This window comes from Tursiops truncatus, chromosome 10 (genome assembly GCF_011762595.2).
Source record: "Tursiops truncatus isolate mTurTru1 chromosome 10, mTurTru1.mat.Y, whole genome shotgun sequence".
Lineage (NCBI taxonomy): Eukaryota > Metazoa > Chordata > Mammalia > Artiodactyla > Delphinidae > Tursiops > Tursiops truncatus.
In genome coordinates this window covers 51773061-51795074 of record NC_047043.1, presented here as the reverse complement: position 1 = coordinate 51795074, position 22014 = coordinate 51773061, and the positions used below count along the sequence as shown (strand labels likewise).

General features: G+C 36.5%; 1 protein-coding gene across 13 annotated transcripts in view; it reads left to right on the top strand.

Annotated features, from left to right (window-relative positions):
• CLASP2 (cytoplasmic linker associated protein 2) overlaps window positions 1-22014 on the top strand; it is a 177290-nt gene that overhangs the window by 131143 nt on the left and 24133 nt on the right. For 8 of the 13 annotated variants that reach the window (XM_073810969.1, XM_033864535.2, XM_033864532.2 and 5 more), the window contains 5 exons: window positions 1011-1074; window positions 11888-12051; window positions 12905-12983; window positions 13116-13166; window positions 17345-17488. In XM_073810969.1, the coding sequence (XP_073667070.1) occupies window positions 1011-1074; window positions 11888-12051; window positions 12905-12983; window positions 13116-13166; window positions 17345-17488 (502 nt within the window). The remainder of the gene's footprint in view (window positions 1-1010; window positions 1075-11887; window positions 12052-12904; window positions 12984-13115; window positions 13167-17344; window positions 17489-22014) is intronic. The other 5 variants (XM_033864534.2, XM_033864538.2, XM_033864540.2 and 2 more) reach the window with 1 other exon arrangement.

Here is a 22014-nt window from a genome sequence, read left to right as displayed (position 1 = left end):
ATGGTCTATCCCTTTAAGAGCATAGTTTTAGAAAATTCGTAAGTTTGATTTCAGGTATCAAGTCAGGAAGTGGCCCACTATTTTCCACCACACTCAGAGTTTGATTTACTAGCTGTTTATTTTAGGAAGTATTAGAACTATATAATTTAAAATAAGTGTTTATCTATAAACTTCCTAATATATTTTAATGCTTTCATGTCACAGTTCGTGAATCACTACAATAAAGCATCATACTGTTGTTCCCAACCCCATCAAGATTAGATTACTATTAGGTTCAGTATATCATTTTAAATGGCAAGGAAATAGTCATAGTTTAGAAAGATTTTAGCCCTCAGGTGGCAAAATTTAAGAAAACATCATAGCATTTAAAAGGATAAGATTCATGTGCTGGGAATGTCATCTGTATACTTTCCTCTGTTGTGCTTACATTAATGAAGTACAGTTGTATTTCTTTTCATATAACTTTCAACCTTTAAAATAGTGTCTGTTACTACAGAATTATTGTTGCATTTGATAAATTTGTATTTAGCCCTGACTAGTAAATCCCACTAATTTTTCATTTAGGAGGGATGATTTTTTTTAGCTTTTTTTTTTTTTTAAGAAGCCCAGTTATATGTAAGGTCACTTTTTTTTTTTTTTTTTAAGGCTGTGTTCGGTCTTCGTTGCTGCACACTGCTTTCTCTAGTTGTGGTGAGCGGGGGCTACCCTTAATTGTAGTGTGCGGGCTTCTCACTGGAGTGGCTTCTCTTGTTGCAGAGCACGGGCTCTAGACGAGCGGGCTTCAGTAGTTGTGGCTCTCAGGCTCTAGAGCGCAGGCTCAGTAGTTGTGGCGCACGGGCTTAGTTGCTCTGCGACATGTGGGATCTTCCCAGACCAGGGCTCAAACCCGTGTCCCCTACATTGGCAGGTGGATTCTTAACCACTGCGCCACCAGGGAAGTCCCTGTAAGGTCACTTTTAAACGACTTCTTCCTACAGCAAGATATTAATTCCACTTTATTATTTTGACAGTCGAGTTGAACTGAAAAGATTATGTGAAATTTTCACAAGAATGTTTGCTGATCCTCATGGCAAGGTATGTTTTAGTATTTAAGATTACTCCTATAAGGTGTCATTATTATATTGCCCCAAAAAAGAAGTGAATAATAACAAAAAACTATAAGCCATTTTTGCTTTGTTATTGCTCTAAAATGGCAATGATCTTTTCAAACATAATTGAAATTGAGTATTTGATATCATACTTAATTTAGAAATTGCTCTCTAGTAACTGTTTAAGCTTCTCCAAAGAGAGATTATCCAAGACTATAAACTGAAGAATATATAGTAACATGCAAAACTCTTATACACTTAGGGTGAGTATTTGTATTTCTAAAAACATTTTACTATTTGTAAAGGAAATAATTGGGGTAAGTTGAAAAAATTTGCCAACTTTTTATTCAGTTTCCTTCTCTATTAACATAAATATATTCTTAAAAGAGCAATTTTGTAGAAAAGAATTGCCATTAAATAACAAAAAGCACAAAATATGGCTTCACCCATAGTTTGTTAGTAATATAAAAGAAGCATTTCATATATTGAAATAGTTCATAAAAATCATCAGAACTTTGTTTAGTTTTTAATGTGGATTAAAATGTATTTAAGTACTTATGCATAGTCTGCATGTATACTGTGAAATTTTGCTTTAAAATGTAAAATTTTGTTGTAAAATGGACTCATTTATTCTGTTTTCAGCAGTATGTTTGACAATGGTGAAACTTTAATCTTCCTTTAGGACACCAGGTGTCTACATGAGAATTTCTAACCTAAGTGAGAGGGAGATGTGGAAGGGAAATCATAAGAAAGATATTAACAAATTTCACTTTATTGTTTTTTTTAATTGTCTTCACTTTATTGTTGCACATGTCATTTCCCCCTCATTTTTTTTTCTGTTTTCAATATTTTCATTACTTGTGACACTACTTAAAGACACTAAAATCCTACTCTATACATAAACTGAAATCCAGCTAAGAATTATAAATTGCTTGTACTTTAACTTCTAAAGATTATCCTTTTATCAGAAGGTATATTTATTTTATCCAAGAATGCAAGATCCCATTAAAGACAAAGATTAAAGTACACTAAGTTTATAACTTTCAAACTGAGCATGTAGATAACCATACCATTTTATACTGATATTGCTACCACTAATTACAGCTGTAGGAATTGCTTTAATGGAAAAATTTCTGTAAATCCTGAACAAATTAGCTGTTGACATTTTTTGTTAGCAGTATGAGCCAAAGGACAAGACAATTATGATCTGGGTGGACCTGTTTTATTAAATGATGTTTTAATTAATAATCTCTACAACTTTTAAAAATAGAGTTTTAAAACATCTTCAAAAGTAATATAATTCATCTCTGCTGGAAGGTATGAGACTGTAAGGCTAGATTATTTCTTGAAGTCACAGTTTTTAATTTTTTGTTAGGACAATAATGCAATTTAGTTGGATCCTAAGATTTGCACAGTAATAAAGAGAAACACTTTTTTAAAAAGTCTCTTAAAGAAAAAATTTTTTAAATAAAGTGAATGTCAAAATTTAAAAAAAAGTCTCTTGAAGATCAAGTAGGAAAACCAAGTTTGATGTTGGTGAAAGCACAGATGTTTGGCCTCCCTTAGTAGATGCAGAGAACCAGCCACAATCCTTCCGAGAGTTTTCGGGAAGGAGACTTTTTTTTTTCTGTGGGATTTTATAAGAACATACAGTTCTTATTGATCCATCGGCTTTGTTTGTTTGTTTTTGTTTTTGTTTTTTTGGTTAATTCAGTGAATACACATGTAAAGGGAAGATTATTTTTAATTCGTTTTTGTTTAGCTTTTGTTTGGTGATTGTCCATCAGGGACTCTACCAGTAATGTAATTCATTAAGAATAAACTGGATAGGGGCTTCCCTGGTGGCGCAGTGGTTGAGAGTCCGCCTGCCGATGCAGGGGACACGGGTTGGTGCCCCGGTCCGGGAAGACCCCACGTGCCGCGGAGCGGCTGGGCCCGTGAGCCATGGCCACTGAGCCTGCGCATCCGGAGCCTGTGCTCTGCAGCGGGAGAGGCCACAGCAGTGAGAGGCCCGCGTAACACACACAAAAAAAAAAAAAAGAATAAACTGGATATATCACCATACTGTGCTGAGTTAAAAATATCAGGGTTTGATTTGAGCTTTTGCATCATATCCTTATATTATTAAAATAGTAGATATCCCCCCCTTTTTAATTTTATAAAGTACTAACAGTCCAATCATTGGATCAAGCAGCTGTTCTTGATGCTTTCTTTTCTTTCCAAGTAAAATTTTGTTCTTTATCAAGAGTTGGCCTTTTTTGTTTGTTTGTTTTTCCCTATAAAGGGCCAGGTAGTAAATATTTGTAGCTTTGTGGGCCATAATGATCTCTGTCAGAACTACTGAACTCTGCCATTATAGCACAAAGGTACCTATAGACAATATCTAAACAAATGGCCATGGCTGGGTTGCCATAAACCTTTACTTATGAACATTGAAATTTTTATTTTCATAAAATTTTCTGTCACGAAATAGCCTTTTCTTTTGATTAAAAAAAAATTTTTTTAAAGGTAAAACCATTTTTAGCTCTGAGACCATAGTTTCCCGACCCCTGCTCTATACAGTCAACTCTGGTCATTGACACTAAAATAGAAATATGTTCAAGAACCTCTGCTCATGCTCATGCCACTGGTTGAAAGTTAAGACTGTTGAAGGGAAACAATGTACTGGCCCCTGCTGGGTGAAATCAGCCCTGTTACTCCTGTATATTGTGCCATTCTCCATTTCTGATCTGTGATTTTTGTCTAAAAGCCCAGTGCTGCCTTTCCTCTTCCTCTAGTTTTTTTCTTCTGTCCTCCACAGAGACTGTGTCAGATAGTCTTTCCTCAGAACTCCATCCCTGTTCACCTCTCCACCCATCTCATGCCCCAAGCATATGTCCTGGCCTCTTAGCTTACCAAGAAGATAGAAGCCATCCAGCAGAAACTCCCATTTCATGTCTCCAAACTGGCAAAGTTAACCGCACATAAGCCCATTCTTTCTACCTTTTCTTCTATGGAAATGGCAGGAGGTCTTACCGTGAAGCTGTTGGTAGCCACATAAACATGTACTCTGTTTTTTGCTAACATGATCTCATCTGCTTGGCCACCAGGAATTTTTCATAAATTTCAGTTTGCTGCTTGACATCCCTTTTTATTTTTCAACCTTGTTGTGAGTTTATCCAGCGTATCTTTTCTGACACTTTTAGGAAAGGGATTTGGGAGAGGTGGAAGAGGGGTGTTTTCTGTTGTGCCTGATCCAGTCTTCCTCACAGTAGACACCCTCTCTTTTCAGACACTTATCTCTCTGCTTGTTTTACTTACATTGGTGTTGCTTAGAGCATTGCCTTAGGCCCTCCTCTTTCACTTCTGTACCTTATCTGAAGCTTAAGTCACCCACTTTATCCTAATGACTCTCATATGGTACTTCCAGCCCACATTGTTCTCCTGCACTTACTTAGTTACATGCCTTTTGCTCATCTTAAACCTCAAAACTACTTTTCCTCCTGCATTGCTTTATCTCATTAGATGAAACCACTATCCTCTCATTGCTCAAGTGAAGAATTTGGGCATTATTCTAGAAATTTACTCAGTCCTAATTGATTCAACCTTCTAAACATTTCCATTCTCACTGCTAATTCAGGGCACAATCATCTTTGGCCAGCTGCACCTCCTCCCCACCTCCTATGCCTAAATTCTCTTCCACGCTGCATATTTGAATAACCTTTCTAAAAGGTAAATCTTCTCTACTAACTTAAAACCCTTCAGTGACTACTCATTACCCTCAAGAAAATATTCAAACAAAGCCTATCATTTTTGCTTGTCATTCCCTTCTCACTGTCACTCTCAATCCTGGAAACTACGTTCATTTCCCCAAATGTGCCACGTGCTTTTCCTCATAGCCTTGAAATAGGCCATCAAAGAGACTTCTCTTTTCTTCCTCAAGTGTGGGTTAGCTCTCCACTCTGAATTGGAATCACTTATCTGTAACCTTAACTATCCTGAAACTCACAGGGCAGAAATCATCTGAAGCCTTGACCCCAGAATGGGCCGTAGTGTTTAGGAGACACCTCATGCCTTGAGGTTGGTTGGGTGGGTTTTCCCATGTCCTTTTTTTTTTTTTTTTTTTTTTTTTTTTTTTTTTTTGCGGTACGCGGGCCTCTCATGTTGTGGCCTCTCCTGTTGCGGAGCGCAGGCTCAGCGGCCATGGCTCACGGGCCCAGCCGCTCCGCAGCATGTGGGATCTTCCCGGACCGGGGCACGAACCCGTGTCCCCTGCATCGGCAGGCGGACTCTCAACCACTGTGCCACCAGGGAAGCCCTCCCATGTCCTTTTAAGTTGAAGTCAACTTAAAGCTGTGTTAACAGCTTCTGAATAGTAGCTGGCTTCCATGTTAACTGGAAGCTGTCCTTACTTCTCCCCAACATGATTGAGACCACCTGCTGTCCCCAACAGGTTACTTAGAGAACCAGGGTGTGAGCAGCAGCCCCATCTCCTTTCATCTAGGATCACCTCCAACCCCCAGAATGTTTCTCTTATATGTGTTAGAGTAAGCATCTGAGTCCAGCTGAAATATCAGGTGAGCTCCAATACACATCCCAGAAAGGAAGGGCTAGAAAAGAGCTTCTATTTCAACTTCTGAATACAGTTGAAATAGATGCTGGGTTTTTTCCTGGGACAGGAGTAATGTGGTTGGTAAATAGTTCACAAGCTGAAATTATTTGATGTCCATAACTTGATAAATAAACTTTTTAAACTTTCAGATACTACGCATACAATCACAGTGTATGACTCTGTAAAACCTCTAAATATTTTTCTAAGAGAGGCAGTGCAATACAGTGATAACAACTATGGGTAGTGGAGCTAGATTGCTTGGGTTCAAATTCTGCCTCCATCACTTATTAGCAGTGTGTGCCTTGGTTTCTTAATCTGTAAAATAGAGTTAATAAGATTGCGATGATGAATAAATGAGTTAATATATGTAAAGCCCTTACAACACACCAAGCACTATATAAGTTTTTAAAAAATAAATAAGTTTGAAAAATTAAGGAATTCAGAGAAGATTTTTATTTTGATTGCTCTAGACCCATTTTTTCCTTCAAATGTAAGGAGTGTCAGATGCCAAAAGCTATCCCCTGTGATTCTGACATTTGACTCTGAAGGACCTACTTGAGAAGAGCCACCTTCACTAAAGTGCATGGTTTGATTTCACATTTTATGGTCTGTTTAGTCCTACCTCTTGAAGTCTTGAACATCTGGAGTAGGAATTCAATCAGTGGCTACTAAAATGCAACACAGTTGAGTGCCCTGCTTAGAAGGACATATCTGGTCTCCTGAAGAGTGTCTGCAGTCTTAGGATCAGGAGGCCAAAACATACATCTTACCTGGGGAAAATTAAAAGTTGTGGTATAGTTACTTTTTACCTCCAAACAATAGTAATTATTCCAAGCCTTCACAGAAATAATTTAACTTGTGAATGCATTGCTTCTGAAGAGGGAAAAAAAAAGATAAAAGAAAAATTCTAGATACTGTGCTTTAGAAGCAAATGTTTGCACTGTACAGAAATTTTGGCAGGTGTCTATTAGTCTTAGATTTTTTCCAGAAGTTGAGCCTCAACAATAGTATGGTCTGGAAAAGAAGAGAGTTTTTGTTTGTTTTTTGTTTTTAAATTTCCTTGGCAAGAAGATGAGAGAGAAGTATAGGAAAATCACATACTCTTATCCCATACTATTCATTTAACTCTTGTTTTAAAAACTATTTTGAGTTTATCGTAAAACTTTGAAAAACATTTGTCACTTTTATTTTCTAAGTGTTTTTATTCCATACAGGAACTTGGCATTGATGGCGACTAATTTGTGTGTTTTTCTTTTTTTTCTTTTTTTCCTTTTGCATGCTGTCCCCTGTGTTGGAACTCTCAATAGAGAGTAAGTTGGTTCAATATTTGTTGGAAACCTAACTTTACTGCATGACTGTGAAATTAACCCTTTTTCTCTGTTTTCTCTCCCGAAGAGTTCATGCAGTGTTGGACCCTTTGCAATCCACGAAATGCTATTTGCAGTTATGCAAACTGTCATTCTGTTTGGAGATGTGCTTTTTAATCTACTAATTAATCTAATTTGATTATGTTCTTCTGTTCTATATTGGATGACTGGCACACCTAAGATATAAGAGGTTAAGAAAAGGCTGCCTCAATTGTAATAGCTCAAATATTATAATTTTCCAATAAACTACAGTTATAAATAGATTCCATTGAAGGTTGGTTTCATTGAATTATTAAAAAAGTAATTCCCAAGTTTCACAATTAATTTTTTTAATTGAATTCCAACCTCCACGTATGAGCTTTCTAATAGTCTATTAATGGCATTCCACAAAAGCAAACAGGGCTGTTTAAGGAGCAGTGATTCTCAGCTTTCTGTTCTGAAATCAAATTTTTAGCCCTAGTACTATATTAATGTGTCCACTTTCCTCTTTCTCCTTTAATCATAGATAAGGAAATGGGAGAATATCAACATCTGACAGTGAACTCTCTGTGATAGGGCAGTCAAGTAAGAAATTTTATGCAAAATTTCCAATGTATATTTTGGATGGATATATATATATCTATGCATATATTTATCATTTAGTAAGTACCATTGATAAGATATAAGTATTTTGAAAAATATAGTATAATTCTATATATAGGGTACCATAAATAACATGTCTACATTTTTATTCAGTTATACTCACATTTTATCTAATCAAAAGAAATTTCTACTTTTGATTAGAGACTCAGAGAAGTCTTTTTTAAGAAAATAGCAATTCAGATCTTGACAGGAACATAAACTTTGGATTATGTCAGGATGAGAAGAAAGGGCCTTCCCGGCGTGACTAGCCTGAGTCCAGAGAAGTGGGAGATGTCAGAAAGACTATAGGAAAGAAAAAGAAAATCTTGGCTGCCATGAAAGGAAGGTCTTACATATCTTCCCTTGCATTGAGAAAAAGGGTTGGCCACCAATTGCAGGGTAAGGTTTATTTACTTATGAGGAAATTCTTACTCTTTAAGGAACTTTTCCTGCACATTCATTGAACAACATTTTTGTGTGTGTGTGTGTGTGGTACGCGGGCCTCTAACTGTTGTGGCCTCTCCCGTTGCGAAGCACAGGCTCCGGACGCGCAGGCTCAGCGGCCATGGCTGACGGGCCCAGCCGCTCGGCGGCATGTGGGATCCTCCCGGACCGGGGCATGAACCCGCGTCCCCTGCATCGGCAGGTGGACTCTCAACCACTGCGCCACCAGGGAAGCCCTGAACAACTTTTTAATTTGGTCCTCAGCCTCTGATAACTTTAGGCTTCGTTCTAATTGGTGATACAAGACTAAAAAATATATAGTCTTTTTTCTCAAATGTTATATATTCCAGATGGGAAGATGATATAAATTCAGAAAAAGTGAAATAGCACCATAAAGCTAGCCCCACTACAAGTTCCAAGTAGGGATGATCAGTGGCTATTATCTAAAGAGGTCCAAGAAGCTTTTTGGCTGGGTCTTGAGTGGTAAGCTTTGTAGGAAGTCATGCACTTTGTGTAAATAGGGGGATTAGGGAGTGTGGTAGAAAATGCAGAGTGTGTGTGAGATGTGTTCAGGGACAAAGAGTTTATGTTGCCAAAGGGTCCAGCATGAGTCTGGAGAGTTAGAACTTCGTCTAAGCCTTGGAGACATTATTCTATAGACAGTGAAGGGACATGAAAGGATTTCGTTTCTATCAAAAGAGTGATGTCACAATCTGATAATGAGAAAGAAGTATGAGTTGGCCAGCCGTCTGTTTTGTAAATAAAGTTTTATTGGAACACAGCTGTGCTCACTTGTTTGCATAATGTCTATGGCCGTGCTACGATGACAGAGCTGAGTAGTTGTGACACACTATATGGCCTGCAAAGCCTAGGATATTTACTTTCTGGCCTGTTACAGAAATCCAGACTTGAGGTCAGAAAGAATTGGTGCCTACGATGATGTTGTGATCAACAGATTTGAGGAAGGCCAAAAGTGAGAGCTATTCTAGAGGTTATTTTGGGGCCTAGTAGGCTAGGACAGAGAGGCCCTGTCAAGGAAGTCATACTTTCGGTGAAAAGAGAATCAGGATGAAGACTGGCTCTTACATCTCTCCTTATTTAGAATGCAAAAGGAAAATGCCTGGTAAAAAGAATGAAAGAAGGAAGGGAGATAATAAGAGGAAAAACAGTGTCAAGCTACAGAATGGCTAAGCATGCTAAGCTAATGAAAAAGCTATTATATATCACGATTAGAAGATAATTGATGGGTGCAATAGGATGGAAATTGAAGGAGAAATTCTTGAGACAGTGTCTTCTGCATCTGTAAACAAAGAATTTAGGTTGAGAATAAAAGAGTAAAGATAGAGGAGACCATACTTTAAAGAACAAGAATATAGAAAGCAAGATTAGTCTTAACAGAGGAATAAAATTGGCTCTTCCTTGGAGAAACGATTATGAGAAGGATAGCTGTAGAGGAAATCAAAGTGAGGGAAAAGTCAGTGGAGAATTTTATTATGAATGACAGTAAAGTAGATGAGGTAAGTTGTCTAGTAACAGAGCGGATGGAACACAACTAAAAACCAAGTGACTTAGCCATTGATTAGCTGTGGAAACCTTGGGAAGTCACTTAATTTTCTAGTTCTCAGTTTCCTGAGAACCAGATAAAATGGGAGGGTTGACTTGGGCATTCTAACGTCTATGATTTTCAAAATGGATTTTGGCATAGAGAAAGCTTAAAGTTGGACTCTTCAGGAAAATAGGCAAGAGTTGAAACAATAAGAGTGAAAGTGAACCAAAGAATTAGAGTGTTGTACTGGTAAACCATGTTTGAGAGGGGGCAGGAAGCCCTGATTTGTAATGTTTGTTATAAATTCTGAGGTGTAAATATTCCCACATGGCTGATTTCAAGCCACCAACCAGCTCACAATATTCCTGAATATTTAACATTTGACTTTCTAGGCAGGTACTGACTGACTCCAGGACATCACTTGACAGATTTGCCAGGTACCAATAAGAGTGATTACTAGATTAGACACATGGACTTGTCGCAGAGCAGGTCTAGTGAAGTTCCTCAGCAGCGTTCAAGCCCTGAGGAGGGAGCCAGAGACAATTTCAGTGAAGCTATGGGCCACGGGTTGTGGGTGGGGTTAGGACCGGAGTTAATGGTCTGCATTGTGAATAAGAACAGTGTTGAAGCAGGTACTTACTGCCTGGGGGTCAGAGGTAACAGAAAATTCAAAGTGGTCATAGTTTCTGCTTTTACAGACAGTATCTTGAGCAAGTAGCTAAAGTGTACTTTTTCTAACTCAGATTCAAATGTTGAAAAGCTTAGTTATAATTCTGATAGATAAAAATCCTTCATTTCTAACATAAGAAAAGAAAGGAGTTCATGTATAACTATATAAAGGAAATTCAAGAAATAAAATATATATTGAGAACAAAACTCTTTAATTTTCAAATTAGTGTAGTTACTTTGAGCTTAACTTTTGAAACCATAGTTTTTATAATCCATTGTGATTATAAATTATCTCATATAATACAACATGGCTGACATTGTCTTAAGAGCTTTTCCCTCTTTACCTAGAAATAAATTTTCCTGTATGATATTGAATTTATTGAGGAGATATAACCTTACCATAAGTCACTTTTCCTTAGTTTTGTTTTGTTTTATTTAATTTTTTGGCTGTGCCACACGGCATGTGGGATCTTAGTTCCCCAACCAGGGATCGAACCCCTGCCCCCTGCAGTAGAAGCGTGGAGTCTTAACCACTGGACCACCAGGAAAGTCCCCATAAGTTTTTGTTTTTTGTTTTTTGTGGTACGCGGGCCTCTCACTGTTGTGGCCTTTCCCGTTGCGGAGCACAGGCTCCGGACACGCAGGCTCAGCGGCCATGGCTCACAGGCCCAGCCGCTCCGCGGCATGTGGGATCCTCCCGGACCGGGGCACAAACCTGTGTCCCCTGCATCAGCAGGCGGACTCTCAACCACTGCGCCACCAGGGAAGCCTCCCCATAAGTATTTTTAATGAGATAAAGCACTTAAGAATTTTAGCTTCCCTTCCCTTAAATTTTTCCTGAATCTTCCAAAAAGTTTCAAACTTGTAGATTAATATTGGAAACAGTATAAAACCCGTCAATAGAAATGGAGACTAATAGCATGCCATCTAGGACTTTTTAGAAATCATTAAAATGTAGATGTAGATTTGTATCCTGATTTTATTTATTTTAGGTACAGTTATAGTTATCCCAGGTCATTTAAAATTACTTTTGGGGCAGTTTTAATAAATAATATGTCTTATACCAAAAAATTTTGTGACCACTGACATTTTGAGAACTAAGAAGTCTCCAATTAGCACGTTATACCAAAATCATCTTATGTGTTAAGGTAGCTGTCAGCATAGTCGACCTCTGATTAACTCACTGCCACTCTTCCAAAGAGCTGGGGGCTGATGAGACCATAGGTAGTTCCTTGCCCTGAATTTCAGATAAAATAGATTGCAGTTTAAGCTGTGGCATCATTGACGACCTTAGGTGTGCCAGCCATTATAGCCAAAGTTTCTTTACCAAGTGATGCTGCATGGAATAGCTAATTGTCGAACTTCAGCAGAAGTTGGATAACAGTTCAGATGTACTCTTGTATCACAGAGTCCAATGAAAAGCAAGAGAGGTTGTTTTTCCGCTTGGCTGCCAATCGCTGTGCCTCTGATTCCTGTATTCCTTTCTATTTCAGTTTTGAATTGATCATAGAGGTCAATATTTCCTCCTTTTTCTCCTCCCTCCCCCGTTTATCCACTGTAGGTGTTCAGCATGTTTTTGGAGACTTTAGTGGACTTCATACAAGTCCACAAAGATGATCTTCAAGATTGGTTGTTTGTACTGCTGACCCAACTACTAAAAAAAATGGGTGCTGATTTGCTTGGGTCTGTTCAAGCAAAAGTTCAGAAAGCCCTCGATGTTACAAGGTAAGATTTTCTTCATGTATTTCAAGTTTACCCGGTAGTAATCAAGAATATTTCGTTTCTTTGTTAAAAGTTCAGATTTCTGAGTCTTTTCAAACTATGTAGATTGCATGAGTTCCATTTGAAAATTATTGATGTTGCCCATTTACATGGTATATTTAATGCAACGTTGATCCTTAGTTCAAACACTGCATTTAATCTATTAAAAAATTTTATTAACATTGGTTGAGTAATTCAAGGTAGTGTTTTATTTTAATTAAGATGTAACTGCAAAGTAGAGTTGAAGATTTTATTCAGTCTAGTGTAAAGATAAAAATATTTTCTAAGTTTAAAAAGAATGTTTTATTATGCATTCTTTTTTCAGAAGATTTTGAACCAATGATATATTTCTACTTTCTTGTGTAGATTGTTGAAGTGACTTATTTCAAATATCCATTTACTAAGTTGAGGTGAGTCTAGAATTCAGATATTAGGTATGGAAACTTCTCTGATAATGTTGAACTTTAACATTACATTAAAGTTTAACATTACATTAAACTTTAACTAACATTTTTCTGATTAAATCTATAAATGAGGCAAGAGATCATTCTTTGCTATAGTGTTGCTTTTTAACCCCCTACAGGGGGTTAAATTTATACTTACAGGGTATAAATTCAGACGTTCAGATTCTTCTGGGAGTAGCTTTTATCGTATACTTTACCACATAGTCTATATACCACATACAGGTGCTACTTCATGCATGCTTTCTGAATGACATTGTGTTTTGTTTGGTATTAAACATAATCTTCTGTTAAGTTTGCTAAATGTTTACTTGCTGGCTTAATTTTTATTTTATTTTGTTCTTTCCTTATTTCAGAGAATCTTTTCCAAATGATCTTCAGTTCAATATTCTAATGAGATTTACAGTTGATCAGACCCAGACACCAAGCTTGAAGGTAAAAATTTGAGGCCTTTTGATGACATTTTAAGGAACTGAAGTATTTTATTCATAAAGTTATGCTAATATTTGTATTTCTGTCACACAAGAAGCTGTTCAATCAGTGGATTTTGTTTTTATAAACTTTCAGACAGTCAAGCCAGCACTTCGGGACCAGCTTCACTCTTTTTGGAGTTCCAAGGTTTTTTCTGGTTTTGTTTTAATCTGCATTATTTCTTTTCTTAACTCTCTTTACAAACTGCAGTGTTTCAGATAATGTTTGTATGCATCTATATATTCAACTACTAACCTTTATAAGCCTATAAAGCATGCATGGATTTGATTTTAAATGTTATTTGATACCAGATTATCTTTTGGAGAAGCTTACTGGGGATACATGTTTAGAAGGCAACACAAGTATGGCCGCTAACCCTAAGCTGTTATGCAAACTCGCTCTATAAAATCTTATCTAATTTTATGTTTGTGATTTCCCAATCCTTTTTTTTTTTTTAAGTTAGGCATTTGAAGAGTTATTCTGGGCAAAATGTCAGTTTTGCCTATGTATTTCAGTAAGCAGAACTTTTTAAGTTTGATGTCAATGCTATTCTCCAGTTCTTAACTGAAACAGTAACGTTTTTTTCTTTTTGCAATGTGATTTTCTAATGTGTGCACAAAATTTAGATTCAGGATTAACTTCCTTCATTGTTATTAGCACACATTTTCTAGTTATTTTAAGTGAAAACTAGGTAGATTCCAATTTTTGATTAAAAATAATTATTTAACATAAAAGAAAAGATAATATAAAAGATCTGCCCTGAATTCTTTACTAAAGATGTTTCTTAGTGAGTTTTCTTAAATTAAAAAGAGGTTAAAGTCAGGGAAATAACAAGCATATGAGCATTTATAAGCCTTGTATTTTCTGCTCTATTCTGCACGAAGTATGTTTCTATATGCATTATTGCCTTGGATTGATTTTCCTTTAAGTTTCTGAATATGATTTTACCTTAAAATCACAATTATGTTTCTTACCAGGGTTGACTTATACTCAACATAATGTTATTTTCTCAGAACTGCTTTGTGAAAAAGGATCCATCTGTTTTGATTTTAAAAAGTGACCTGCAGAAAGAGAATAATTTACTTGATATTATTGATAAATACTGTTTAAACTTATTTTTTTGTCTAAGCCTAGCATAGGAATATAAAACTTACAATTTCCTATCATTATTGTTTATAATACATGATAAACTGTAAATTATGATAAGAGTTATGATTTAGGTACTGGTGGTAGGTATTCAAGTGCTGTTGAAAACATATGTTTCATGGCCCAGTAGAAATGGAGGTCTAAACCATTAGCTTAAGCAATAAGGGTGATAGGTGAGTTGAAGGAGAGAATAAAGTTGCTGAAGTCCTGAAGAGAAAGACAGTGGAAAACATATAATTAAAACATCATACTATTGGGGCTTCCCTGGTGGCGCAGTGGTTAAGAATCCACCTGCCAATGCAGGGGACACGGGTTCGAGCCCTGGTCCGGGAAGATCCCACGTGCCGCGGAGCAAGTAAGCCCGTGCACCACAACTACTGAACCTGCGCTCTAGAGCCCGCGAGCCACAACTACTGAGCCCACAAGCCACAACTACTGAAGCCCGTGCTCCTAGAGCCCATGCTCCACAACAAGAGAAACCACCGCAATGAGAAGCCCGCGCACCACAATGAAGAGTAGCCCCCACTCGACACAACTAGAGAAAGCCCGTGCACAGAAATGAAGACCCAACGCGGCCAAAAATAAAAACAATAAATAAATTTATTTTTTTAAAAAAAGTCATACTGGAGACTAGAATCACAGACTGTTTCTCTAAAAGCCCTATATACATATACATATATATAATACATATACCTAGACTGTTTCTCTAAAAGCCATGTATACCTGTATGCATATATGTATATATGGCTTTTGTATATAGGACTTTTAGAGAAACAGTCTATGTATAATATATGTGTATTATTTATAAACCATAATATATAATACGAACATAGTATGTGCTTGGCTTTTATATATTATATATACACACATATGCACACACACGTAAAGCTGTAGGGGAAGATCACTCTTCAACTCATAAATTGATGTTTTAAGACAGCACGGAGACGTTCTATTAGAGCTACACCTTATGCTGAAAATAAAAGTAACTTTCAGATGGGTGACAGGATTAAGAATTAAAAACTTAACAGGTTGTAGAAAAACACAAATAACTTGAGTATGAGATGCATAAAAATTCTTTATTGAAGAAGTGCTGGATCTTTCAGATAAAATTTTACATCTCTCACAGAGTATCATGTGGGTAAATGTCAGAAAGGAAGCAATAAAATAGGGGGAAATCGCATACAGTGATTCTATTTGAGTAATATTTTTTAAAATAAATGGAATTTTGTTGACTTTTTTTTCTGAGTTTCATAAACAGGTTTAGAATTATACGCACCTTAGCGACTAGATTGTTTTTCCTCTCTGAAGAAGAATGCATGTTTATGTTATTCAGAGTACAGACCATGTATAGAACCTTGTGAAATATTCTACCAAAATGTAAATTTTCAAATGATTATATGTGTATCATGGTTATTTTGCCTTTGGTATAGTATACACACCTATTCTGTGAAACCCTTTAAAAACTTTACATACCTCCCTATAAATTGTCAAGACACGGAACTAACTGAATCTCACATAGTGCAAATAAATATATTCAAAAAAACAAAATACATTGATGTTCATTCTTTGATTTACTATAGTCACCTTTCAGCCAGTCACACTGAAAAAAGGTGACGTGGCTTCAAGAATTCAGAATGTTATGTGCTGCCATAATGTAGTTGGGCCTGCTGCTGCAAAAGTAACCATAAATCTCTTTCCCTCTCCCCTGTACAATTTACTCATGATGGCTGATAGGTTAATTCTTGTTTTTTTCAGTACATTTCTTAAAGTTATAGTTACTTCTTCTTAAAATTCATTTATTATGAAATGAAGAATGTAAGTTGATGCATTCTGTCTTTTTTTTTAAACTGGAAGCAGAAGGGGGAAAATGTACAAGAGTCAGAACTTTAACATATTACTTCCTATATATTAACTTGGCTTAGTACTTCCCAGAGACCTTATTTGGATTGAGTGAGAAAAATGACATCTTAAGATCAATAATAAGGGAAGGAGTATAGAAAACCTGATTACCTTAATCTTTGACAATATTTTTTCAAAGTCACTATTTTAATATATTTAAACCTTCCTTTTTCTAAGTCAGCAAATCAGCATTTAATATGTGTTTAGAATCTGCTGTGTACAAGGACTGTGCACTGTGCCAGGTGCCGTTTCTAAAGGGCACTGGTAAAGTCTTAGAGAACCATTACTTAGAAATCCTAGAATGTTAGATGTGACTTTAAAAACAGTGGTTCTCAAACTTTTTTTCTACCCCAACATGCCTGAGAAAGGGGAGATTATTTAACAATGGCTTACTCTAAGGATAAAGAAGGCTGCATCTAAGAGAGAAGCATGTGTGCTTTGCCCCACCTCCTGCTTACTTGGAAGCCTGCATCCTACCACACACCTACCCACCATGCCACCCATGCGTCAGGAATTCCTGGGAGAATAATAAGACTTTTTAAACTCGTATATGATAGTTCTTTTATACAGATAAGTATTGTCTCTTCTCCAGTGATACTTGTGTAAAACTTTTTTGTCACATTTATTTTGAGACGTAGTTCTAGCCGTTGATGGACCTATTAAGGAACCTGATCTCATTGTGTGAGTCTTACTGTATGTTTGCCAAAAACCTGTATTGCCCACCTTGATTACCCAGTTGATTTATAATAGCTTATTTCCAAAATTCTTTGATTTCCCCAAGAGGCAAATTGTACTTCAATTTATAAAGACTGGTTCCTAGGGAAATCTAGACAAGAGTCAGCTGTAATCTCTGAAGGCAGACTCAAGGAGAAGTGTCTGATCTTATCAAGAGAGTCTTTAGCAGTTCAAACACTGCTAAATGTTTGAATGGGGAATGAAACTTATAAGTTCTGCTGTGTGTGAAAAAAATCCACATTTTCATATACTTGTACCTCTGGTAGGTAGGTGATTGTATAACTTCTCTTTTGTTGTTGATGCTTATTCATTTTGTATTTGTCAAAAAAATAATCACCTAGGGACTTCCCTGGCCGTCGAGTGGTTAAGACTCTGCACTTTCACTGCAGGGGGCATGGGTTTGATCCCCCGTGGAGGAACTAAGATCCCACATGCCACATAGTGCAGCCAAAAAAAAAAAAAAGTCACCTAATTATTTCTGACGTGTTCTCATTGCCCCTCAATGACCAGCTGATTGTCCTCTCTCATTGTGCATCCCTCTGCAGGTGAAGGTTGCTATCCTTAAATACATAGAAACTCTGGCCAAACAGATGGATCCAGGAGATTTTATAAATTCCAGTGAAACTCGCCTGGCAGTGTCTCGGGTCATCACTTGGACAACAGAACCCAAAAGTTCTGATGTTCGGAAGGTATGTTTTAATTTAAGATTTAGAAGATAAATTAGAAAAGCAAGTCAGTCATTTTGGATTGCCAGTGAAGGAAGCTAATATTTTCAGGATGTTACCAGTTAGCATAGAGTTATTTACCTGGTAATATAAAGACCTTTTTTAAAAAATATCTTCTCTTTTAAATTTTATTTTAAATTTTATCCAATTAATATGAGTATAATTTTCAAACTTAGAATTAAAGATAACTGTCTTTGAAACAGTCCTCCCAACCTCTAATCTTATAGCCATTCAAAATATTTCAAATCTTTCCCCTCACATTTACCTATATATTTCAAATAAGAGCTTGCACTGTTTCTTGATTTATTAATTTTAGGCATTATTTATTGATCCATTGATAAATTTAGTCATTATATATGTCTGTCTACCTTTGTAGATTAAGACTTAACTTTCCCCTATCCTTTCCTATGTCTTTCCCCATAACCTTCAAAATACTTATGAATCAATTGTTGGTACTCAATAGAAAAGATTTAATTTTGACTGTGGAAGTATTCACCCCTACGCCAAGTGGTTTATTACAGCCTCCTTCCTTACAGAAGCTTTATTTGTCCTGGTGTTAATAATTTACCTTTTCATTTTCCTTTTTTTTTTCCCCCACATGTTTTTTAAGTACTTGTTGTTAGGTTCAACATCTCTGTCATATGCTCATGGCTAAGATTTTCCATATGCTCAAAAACATAGGTTATTTATTTTCTGGGGAGTTCCTTTCTAGACCCTCCTCTGTTCTCTTCACCTTCTTCCTGAGACTTCTCTTCAACCCTAATCATTCGTTTCTTGCATTCTGTATCTAGCTCTGTTGACAAAGCCAGAATAATCAAAACAGTATGGTACTGGCACAAAAACAGACACATAGATCAATGGAACAGAATAGAGAGCCCAGAAATAAAACCCATGCACACGTGGTCAATTAACCTATGATAAAGTAGCCAGGAATATACAATGGAGAAAAGATAATCTGTTCAGTAACTAGTGCTGGGAAAACTGGACAGCTACATGTAAAAGCATGAAATTAGAATATTCTCTATCACCATATATAAAAATAAACTCAAAATGGATTAAAGACCTAAATGTAAGACTGTAAAAATCCTAGAGGAAAACATAGGCAGAACACTTTCTGACATAAATCACAGCAATACTTTTTTGGATCCATCTCCTAAAGCAAAGGAAATAAAAATAAACAAATGGGACCTAATTAAACTTAAAAGCTTTTGCAGAGCAAAGGAAACCATAAACAAAACAAAAAGACAACCTATTGAATGGAAGAAAATATTTGCAAATGATATGACCAATATGGGATAAATATCCAACATTTATAAACAACTCATACAACTCAACATCAAAAAAATGAGCAACCCAGGGGCTTCCCTGGCGGCGCAGTGGTTGAGAGCCCGCCTGCCGATGCAGGGGACACAGGTTCATGCCCCGGTCTGGGAAGATCCCACATGCCGTGGAGTGGCTAGGCCCGTGAGCCATGGCCGCTGAGCCTGCGCGTCCGGAGCCTGTGCTCTGCAACGAGAGAGGCCACAGCAGTGAGAGGCCCGCGTACCGCAAAAAAAAAAAAAAAAAAAAAAAAAAAATGAGCAACCCAATTGAAAAATACGCAGAAGAACTGAATAGACATTTTTCCAAAGAGGAAATGGAGATGGCCAACAGGCACAGGAAAAGATGCTCAACATCGCTAATCATCAGGGAAATGCAAATCAAAACCACAGTGATATATCACCTCATACCGGTCAGAATGGCTATTATCAAAAAGAACACAGATAACAAATGTTGACGAGGATGTGGAAAAAAGGGAACCTTCTCATACACTGTTTTTGGGAATGTAAATTGGTTCAGCCACTGTGGAAAACACTATGGAGGTTTCTCAAAAAACTAAGAATAGGGACTTCCCTGGTGACGCAGTGGTTAAGTATCTGCCTGCCAATGCAGGGGACACGGGTTCAAGCCCTGGTCCGGGAAGATCCCACATGCTGTGGAGCAACTAAGTCTGTGTGCCACAACTACTGAGCCTGTGCTCTGGAGCCCACGAGCCACAACTACTGAGCCCGTGTGCCTAGAGCCCGTGCTCTGCAACAAGAGAAGCCACCCCAATGAGAAGCCTTTGCACCGCAACAAAGAGTAGCTCCTGCTCACCGCAACTAGAGAAAAGCCCACGCACAGCAACGAAGACCCAATGCAGCCAAAAATAAATTAATTAATTTAAAAAAAACATTATTTGAAATGTTTGAAATAATTTGAAAAGATACATGCACCCTAATGTTTATAGCAGCATTTTTTACAGTTGCCAGGATATGGATGGAAGCAACCTAAGTGTCCATCAGCAGATGAATGAAGGGACTTCCCTGGCAGTCCAGTGGTTAGGACTTCGCCTTCCAATGCAGGGGGTGTGGGTTTGATCCCTGCTTAGGGAGCTAAGATTTCACATGGCTCAGGGCCAAAAAACCAAGACATAAAACAGAAACAATATTGTAACAAATTCAATAAAGACTTTAAAAATTGTCCACATCAAAAAAAATAATAATCTTTAAAAAAAAAAACAGGTGAATGGATAAAGAAGATGTGATGTATATATATGCCATGGAATACTACTCTGCCATAAAAATGAATGGGATTTTGCCATTTGCAGCAGCATGGATGGACTTGGAGGGCATTATACTAAGTGAAATAAGTCAGACAGAGAAAGACAAATACTGTATGATATCACTTACATGGGGAATCTAAAAAATATAACAAACTAGTGAATATAACAAAAAAGAAGCATAGTCACAGATACAGAGAACAAACTAGTGGTTACCAGCAGGAGAGGGGCAATATGGGAGTGGGGAATTATGAGGTACCAACTATTAGGTATGAAATCAGTCACAAAGATATATTGTACAATGGGGAATATAGCCAATATTTTATAATAAGTATAAATGAAGTATAACCTTTAAAAATTGTGAATCACTATATTGTACACCTATAACGTATAATATTGTACAGCAGCTGTACTTCAATTTTTAAAACCAAGCCAAACAAGACAAAACACATAAAGATTAAGCAGAAATTAATAAAATAGAGAATAGAAAAACAATAGAGAAAATTAGTGAAACCAAAAGTTGTGTTTTTTAGAAAGATCAACAGTATTGATGAACTTTTAGCTAGATTGACAGAAAAAAAGAGAAGACTCAAATTACTAGAATTAGAAATGAAAGAGGGAATATTATTACTAACCTTACAGAAATAATAAGGATTATAAAGGAATGTTACAATATTGTATGCCAATAAGTAGTTAACTTAGATGAAAAGGACAAATCTCTAGAAAGACACAAACTACCAAAATTGACTCAAGAAGTCAATAGAACAAGTAAAGAGTTTGATTTAGTAATTAAAAAACCACCGACAGAGAGAAGCCCAGGCTCACATGGTTTAACTGGTGAGCTCTACCAAGCATTAATATCAGTTCTTCACAAACTCTTCCTTAAAAAACAGAAGAGGAAGGAACACTTTCCAACTCATTTTGTGAGGACAGTTTTATCTTGATAACAAACCCAAAGACATCACACACAAAAAGAAAACTACAGATCAATGTCTCTTACAAATATGGACCCTTTTAATCCTGGCAAACCAAATTCTACAACATATAAAAAGAGAATTATACACCAAGACCACATGTAAATTATCCCAGGAATGTAAGGTTAACATCTGAAAGTCTATTGTAGTACTCCACATCAATAGTAAAAAGACAAAAACCACATGATTATCTCAACAGAAAAGGCATCTGGCAAGATCTAACGTCTTTCATGATTAAAACAAAAACAAAAAATCGTAAACTAAACAAACTATCAAGGGAAGGGAACTTCTTAAACCCAATACAGGGCACCTCTACAGCTATTACTAATATCCACAGCTACTTAATGTGAAAGATTGGATGCTTTCTCCATAAAGTCAGGAACAAGAAATGGATGTCTTCTCTCACCATTTCTGTAAAACATTGTAGCAGGGTTCACTGGTTTCTAGCCAGGATAGTTAGGCCAGAAAAAAGAAAAAAAAAGAAAGAGAGAAAGGAAGAAAAGTAAAACTATTTCTGTTTGCAAATGATACAATTTTATTTATAGAAAATCCTTCAGAATCACTAAAAAAACATTAGAACTAATAAACACATTCAGCAGGGTTTCAGGATACAAAATCAATATATGAAAATCAATTGTATTTCTAAACACTTGAAATGAGCAATCCAAAAATGAAATTAAGAAAACAATTCCATTTACAGTAGCATTTAAAAGATTAAAATAGGGATAAATTTTTAAAAGGAAGTGCAAAATTTATAGTAGAAACTATGAAATAATATTGAAAGAAATTAAAGAAGATTTAGATAAATGGAAAATCATTTTCCATTGGATCTTGGATCAGAATACTTAATATTCTTAAGATGGCAATACTTCCCAAAGTGATCTACAAATTCAGTGTAATCCTTACCATATTCCCAGCCGGCTTTGCAAAAATTG